Genomic DNA, 7,628 nt, shown 5'->3' with positions numbered 1-7,628 from the left:
GAGGTTTTAAGAACCTAAACAAACATTTATTTCTTCTCTGTCATTTTCGTTGTCACTGCTCAGAGCAGGCCGCAATGAGTATTCTGGGCGATTTTTGTGATTTTAGTGCGTGGGTTCTCAGTAAATATAAACAAACATGTGTGCTTCTTTTCTGTGCTATGGTTAGTGGATGGTTTTGGAAACATTGTTCGTCAAAGAAGAAAGGTAAGATTCATTTATGTGTTGCTTTCGAAATTTATAATCCATAATATTTGTGTAAATGATAAATGTAGAATGAAATGGGAAAGTGCATAAATAAAATAATTTATTATTAATTAATGTCAAGAACTATTAAAAATATTTTTTTACTGTACTCACCATCCCATCAGAAATGTGAATTGACAAAATTAACCCTAAGAGGTTTTAAGAACCTAAACAAACATTTCTTTGTTGTCACTGCTCAGAGCAAGCCGCAATGAGTATTATGGGCGATTTTGGTGATTTTAGTGCGTGAGTTCTCCGTAAATATCAACAAACATGTGTGCTTCTTTTCTGTGCGATGGTTAGTGGATGGTTTTGGAAACGTTGTTCGTCGAAGAAGAAAGGTAAAATTCATTTTTGTGTTGCTTTCGGAATTTATAATCCATAATATTTGTGTAAATGATAAATCTGGAATGAAATGAGAAGGTGCATATATTCCAAAAAAGGTAGTCTAGGTAGTCCTTAACCTGTTTTTGAAAAGGGCTAACCATTTTAAATATTTTTTCCATTTTTGGAAATCAATAAATGTATCCTAGAAAGAGTATTTCAGATTGATGTTTTTGTTTTTCAGATTTCCTTTTCTGAAGACTCTTTTCTTTGACCGAACATCCTATTTTATAACCATTTAAAATTATTAAGAATAATTTGGATATTTTAGAAGATGTAGGGTTGGAGAAAAAATATAGGAGTGTAAAAGAAACCCTCTTTCTGAAATCAAGAAATTTTAAATATTTAATTTTTTAAAATAATTTCAAAAGTTTATATTAAATTTGAAGAACTAAAAATAAAATGAAACTTATTAATTTATAATTTAAAAGGGTCTTAATCCATTTTTTTCTATTAGATGAAATTTTACATGCGGGAAAAATACTCTCGCAACATGTTCCCTCCTTACACAAATAATTGGGACCTAAACCCTAAAGAAGAACAGAAAACCCTCACTCTCTAAACTCTTTCCTCCATTTACTATCATAATCCCAAATTATTTCACCCTTCCTCTCCAGACTCGCAATTGTGATACTTACTATCGACCTTCCTCTGAAGTGTTCCATTTCAGTCATATAATCTGTATTTTATTCTTCTCTCATTCTCGTAATCTTCCTATTTGAATGTTTTAATCAGTGTATGTTTTTTCTTTTTCATCCATTGTCGCAGTGCTTGCCTTTACAACTGTTTGGTGCATTGGCACATGTTTAGTAGCACACAACAGTTACGAAAGGGCTCTAATTTGATTTTGTAGGAAATATGCTAATGCTTGCCTTTTATAAGCTTACATAGTTGCAACTTGTTTATATATTTGTTAGTACATGATATATTTATGATAATTGGTAAGTTTTCTCTCTCTTACCGATATGGAATTCGAGTTGAAGCTAGCTAGCTACAAGCCCAAAGGAAAAAGAAACATGAATATCGGCTTAAAAAATAACAAAGATGTTTTCTGTTAGAACTATTTATTTGCGCTCAACTTGGGTATCAGAATTTTCATATTTAGGCTGTATGAAAAAGGAAGGATTTTGAACAACAACATATAAATATCAAGTGTTTGGTGTCTGGGGTTGTTTTCAATCTGAAGGGTTTTGGACTGATTTGTTTTGCTTCCCTCTGCAATTTCATTTGTTCTGTGGCAAGAATACTTGAATCAAGGGTCTTCCCTTTTTGTTTTTTGACCCCATAGTTTTTTTTGTGTGGTTGATGTGTGGTGTTCACTGTCACTGATATGTTTCTGTTTAGTTCTTATGTTCAGTGATGTGTTTGTTTGTTTGGACATCTATTTCAGAATATGCAATGCAAGGTTATGAAATTTTGTTGTGGCTATATTTTCCTTCAGTCCATCTTTCACACTGCTCTTTTAACCATGTTTCTCTTTAAATAGTTTAAACGTCAGACTCCATCTGTTTATACTTGCTGCATGTGTGATTTTCCTCTAAGTACATCAGATACACTCAAAATATTATAAGATATTTTAAGAAGTGATAGAAGTCACATTCTATTATGCACTATCTTATGTATCCATATTCTATTGCTTTCATTTATGTTACAAACAACTTAAGTTTCCTATTGGTAGGCTTCGCATCAGGTTTCTCATAACTGGGTCTGGTTTTAAGTTCTAATACACCAAATGAAGATAGTAACTGTTATCAATCTATCATTAACATACCTCATTTTTCTATATTATGATATGCAACTTCCTAGTAGCTATCTGTATGTTTCAATCCCTGATATGATACTGTGTTGGTATGTTATTGCCTTGATATATGCTGTTTTAAAACTTTTTCTTTTTTCTTTTTAATAGTGTGTGAAAATAAGACGGCCTCAATCATGCAGAGCTCTCAGCAATGGGTCGAGAAATAGTAACATAAGTTCTCTTTCAATTATTTCTATATTTTATTTTGTACAAATCTAATTTTGAATGTTGTAACCCAGCCGACCAAGGAAAGTGAAAGATGTTGCCCACCAAGAAGAAGTTGTTCGAGTGCTAACAAATACCCTTGAAACTGGAAGTGTAATTATCCTTTTCAAATACCTACTTTTCCCTTTCCTCCTCCTCCTCTTCCTCAATGAATCAAGCTAATCTTGTATTGCAGTGCCCCTACATGCTCTTCTATGGTCCTCCCGGCACTGGAAAAACAACTACTGCTCTTGCAATTGCCCACCAGCTTTTTGGGTATCCCTCTTTAGTTTTATTTTCACAATTAGAAGAGCGCTTGTTTATTTCTAACTGTTATGCCAATTTCTTGTGATCAAGAGACCTTAAGCAGCTCTAACAACTACTAGCTTTGGTTGCTCTGTAGATCAAAATAAACAGAGCTGCTAAATAATATCTAATCAAGAATCCAAGATTGACTACATGTAATGGAAACCAAGGTGATATGAACTATCTGTTAAAACTTTCTCTTAAAATATGCTTTACACTCTTAAGAATATTTCAATAAACCTTTGTTAGTCAGTTTCACCATGAAATCATTTACCGAGTAAAAAGGAAATCAAATCTAATTTAAGGAATACCTTAAGTTCAAATATTTTCACAAAATTTATATAACTACCTTTGAATTCTTGACATGTTGAGTCATAGAGATCCAAAGACTATGCAAATTGTGCATCACTTTAATAGCAACTTACGGTAATAATTTTACTAGGAATATTTTTTGTTCAACTGTTAGAAATGAAAGACCTAATGTTATGCAGTAGAGGATCATTTTGAGGGTTGAATTTATCAAAATGTCAATTTTGTTTGTTTTATGAGTTGGGATTCATTGGTAGTAAAAAATGCTTCCGTTTTCTTCCTTAAGCTAATCTGTTGTGCTGATGGACACAATGACACATGTAATTTAATTTCTAACAACTATATATTACCGACCTGAGCTCTATAAGTCCAGGGTGCTGGAGCTGAATGCAAGTGATGATAGAGGGATTAATGTTGTTCGTACAAAGATAAAAGATTTTGCTGTTGTGGCTGTTGGTACTAACAAGCGTAAGAAGTATGGGAAATCTAATTCTCTTAAAAGTCTTTCCCCCTCCTTTCTCTGCTTGTAAGATTTGAATAACTTCCTCTTTGTTATGGTGTTTTGATATTGCAGGGGTCATCCTTGTCCACCATTTAAGATTATTGTTCTAGATGAGGTTGATTCAATGACAGAAGATGCTCAGGCATGTTTGTTATGTTTTTCATTTCTAACGTTGCTGTCTCAAAGTGTTCTGGTTTCACACCACCTTCAATTGCTGTACAGAATGCCCTGAGGCGTACGATGGAAACTTACTCTAAAGTTACAAGGTTCTTTTTTATATGCAACTATGTGAGCAGGTATCTTGTCTTCCATGCTAATATGTTCTTCTTAATTTGGTATTCTCATATCTTTAAGGAGCTAATGAGTATTATAGTCACCATGATGAAAGTAATTAATCCAAATAGTGCCATGGAGTGGTTGGCTCCAAAAAAGCTATAGCGAGTTATAGGACAATTGCTATTTTGAAGCTTTATGATACGCATAGCATAAGTTTTATACCACACGTATATATGCTGAAAAATAAGATAAGAACTCCTAAATTGAATAAATTCATAATTAATGACAAAAAAAAGAGTTTGAGAGATGAACACATTAATAACAACCAACATCAAGGAATCAAACAAGTCTAAGCCTAAGGTTTAAAGCACCTAAATAAATAATTTTAACTACAAAATTATAATAGATATGTCCATAAGATACCATGACCATGATTTCCATCAATTTTGACATGTAATGCTAATGAAGTTTTAATTATTCTTTTGGTCCCTATTGTTGCAACATTTCCCCTTTTAGCCCTTATAACCTAAAACATCTAATTTTGGTCCCTGTATTTGCATCTCTTTACCCTTTCGTTCTCCTTGCCAAGTGTTGGCTAACATTGTTTGAAATGAATGAGACGTGGTTCATTTAATCAACATTAATCTGAAATGTCGTTGTATGACTTTAGAGAACAATGACCCAAAGGGTAAAAACATGGCAATTATAGGAACCAGAAGAGAATGTTTTAAACTATAGCAACTAAAAGGGAAAGTTGTTGCAATTGTAGGTACCAAATGGTAATTAAACCTTATGGGGTGCATTGTAAAAGGACTTTTATTTTGTATCCAAAGGGATGGCAATGGGGTGGGACAAGTGCGGGTTTTACTATCTCATCCCATCCTTGAAGTAAACATTCATCCCCATTCCCATCCTTATATCCAACAATTATGAATTTTTTGTCTCATCCCCATGCCCATCAAGGAACATGTGTATACTTGTACCCAACCCATACTTGCCCCTTTGCTATTTCACATCAGTGTTATCAATATTTGATTTGATAATGGAAAATATCAATCCTTTATGAAGTTATAACAAAAACCATAACGGGTTATGGCAGAAGCATTGCGTCAAAAGAAATTCAATATATAAATACACCACAAATTTCAAACTTAAAATAGCAACAAAACATTTCCAACTTAGCCACTCCACACCTCATCTCATGTAATTTCTTGATTTTCCACTGTCACCACAGCCTCATCAAACCTCGTGCAACAACCACACAACCTCATTAGATCTTGTGTTGCCGTTGCAAGCCTTCTTCTCTCTGTCTTTTATGGTATCTTTGTTCACTGCTAGTATCTCATGATGCAAAAAGTGGCTGCCATGACAAACTCGCATTGTCATTGCCATGTTGTGGCATTGATTAGAAATTCCTCTGTCAGTTTCCACCATAATTGGTTTTGAATAACATTGTTTCACATTATTAAGAAAACCTCTAATGTCTAGTCGACATGAGATATCCAACACACCCTCCTCACGTTGAAACTATCAACTCGTGCGTGAGACTATATATTTATATTTATGGATGGTCTGATAGCAGCTCGATAGCGGGTGACACGATAGGCATAGGAAACTCTCGCTAGGATAGATTCGAAATGATTTGGATACCATGTTAAGAAATGCTCTAATCTTTAGTTGATGTGAGATCTCTAACACACATTTTAATTAAATATTTTTTTTATAAAAAATAAAAATCACATTAAAGAAACATGATATTATCAAGTATTAAATATTAATAGGATATGAATTTTATTTTCTCTAATGTCAAATATCAAGAAAAAAAATTATAATTGTATAAATATCAAATTAGAGTATTAAATAACAATTGAATAAAGGTCAAATAATTATAGAAAAGAGTAAAAATGACCAAATGTAAGACCTAGAAATAAGTTACAAAACTAAGGACCAAAGAAAACTTAATATAAGTTTTTTAAATTACCTAATAAATTAAAAGTGTTTTAGTAATTTAAAATGGGGATGAGTATGAGGACATGGATGAGTACTGGGAAATGTATGAAAAAAAAAACGGGGTAGATATGTACATATCCATTCTCATCCCCAATTTAATAAATTGGGTATTATCCATACCCGTACTGTAGCTAATGCGAGGATTTCTTGTCAAAATCGGGATAGGTTTGAATAATGCCCGCACATATGGGTTCATTTGCCATCCCTATGTCCAAGGATTGGAAGTTTATATAACCTTTTAAAAATTAATTTTTCAGGCAGCACCATTTCCTTTGAATGGACATTTACGGAGAAGAAAATCTAACATTCTTTAGTTAAAAGGAAAGTCTTAATGGAAAAAAGAATATCATGTTATTGTTATTAAATCACTTAATGTGGTAAGAATTTTGTAAAAATGACATTATTCTTTGAATTATAGAAAACTTGTATAAGTATTTCTGGTAATATATTTGATCAACCAAATAAAACTTATCATTTGTGTGAATCATAATTCTCAAGATTCATATTGATCAGGAATCATGATTCCCATGTATGAAAAGTTGCTTTGGTATCAAACGCCATGTTAATGTGATATATTGATACAGTCCTTTTCCTTTTGTTCTTGTTAATGGTTTCCAAGGATAGAACACATTGACTTCATACATTATATGGTTGTCATTTTTTTTTCCATATGATTATAGAACCACTTGCTTCAAGATGTGCAAAATTCAGGTTCAAGCCATTGTCAGAAGAAATCATGAGCAGCCGGATTTTGTACATATGCAAAGAAGAGGAACTCTGTCTTGATGCTGAGGTGAGAACCTTATGGGCTGTTTAGTTCAGTGGAGGGGAAGGGAAGGAAGATGAGGGATTTTGATTAGATACTCTGTTTAGTTAAGAGGAAGGGAGGGGAGGGATATAAATGGAGAGGATAAGCAACTTGTTTCTTGTTTGGTTCACAAGGGGAGGGGAGACTTTTTAAAAATTAATTTACCTTCATTTCCTTGTTATTTTGGGTTCCCAAGTGTAAATAAGATTATTTTTGTCAATACATTTAAAATGTTTTAAATGACTTATCTTCCCCTCCAAATCTCCCCAATATTGGAGGGGAGCAAAAATTGAATGAGGGATTTGGCTCCCCTCCATTCCCAATCCACTCCCTCTTAGAATTTGAATCAAACAAAAAAGTTTTATTAAAATCCCTCTTCAACTCCCCTCTCCTCTATTTCTCTCCAACCAAGCATGTTAGTTCTCACACAATGTAGTATCATTCTTAATGTTCAGTCTTTTATCTATAGAGGTTTTGTTACATCATAATGGATTATTTTTCATGCCTTTGCTTCCATAGGCTATTTCAACCCTTAGTTCTTTTTCTCAAGGAGATCTTTGTCGGGCAATCACATACTTGCAGGTGAGCGGAATTTCCTGATCAACACACTCAATTTTCAAACAATTAAGTTATATGATTTCTATTTTCTTATAGTTTTCATGTGTAATTTAACTTAACCTCTTCACATCAAATAATGTAATCTTTGAATGTGATGCTTTTAACATATTCTGCTTGACTCCACCAGACTAATGAGTAACATTCCAACTGTGTTAAGTCTGTGCTGTTTC

The 7,628-nt window shown here is 33.1% G+C and overlaps 1 protein-coding gene and 1 long non-coding RNA gene across 2 annotated transcripts; both read left to right on the top strand.

The window, feature by feature from the left end:
- The first annotated feature begins 517 nt into the window (after positions 1–517).
- LOC150027809 (replication factor C subunit 4-like) lies at positions 518–2,996 on the top strand. The gene is made up of 4 exons (XM_090301922.1): positions 518–584; positions 2,534–2,591; positions 2,665–2,743; positions 2,826–2,996. Exons 1-4 carry the CDS (start codon positions 539–541, stop codon positions 2,979–2,981), a joined length of 339 nt encoding a protein of 112 aa, XP_090158048.1. The 5' UTR covers positions 518–538; the 3' UTR covers positions 2,982–2,996.
- Positions 2,997–3,603: 607 nt separating this feature from the next.
- LOC150027808 (uncharacterized) lies at positions 3,604–4,052 on the top strand. Its single transcript, XR_016520716.1, has 3 exons — positions 3,604–3,719; positions 3,819–3,888; positions 3,969–4,052. It is a non-coding gene; the product is annotated as an uncharacterized LOC150027808 (long non-coding RNA).
- The last annotated feature ends 3,576 nt before the right edge of the window (positions 4,053–7,628 follow it).

This window comes from Phaseolus vulgaris, chromosome 4 (assembly GCF_051622355.1).
Source record: "Phaseolus vulgaris cultivar YP4 chromosome 4, ASM5162235v1, whole genome shotgun sequence".
Taxonomy (NCBI): Eukaryota; Viridiplantae; Streptophyta; class Magnoliopsida; order Fabales; family Fabaceae; genus Phaseolus; species Phaseolus vulgaris.
This window is presented reverse-complemented; position numbering and strand designations above follow the sequence as displayed.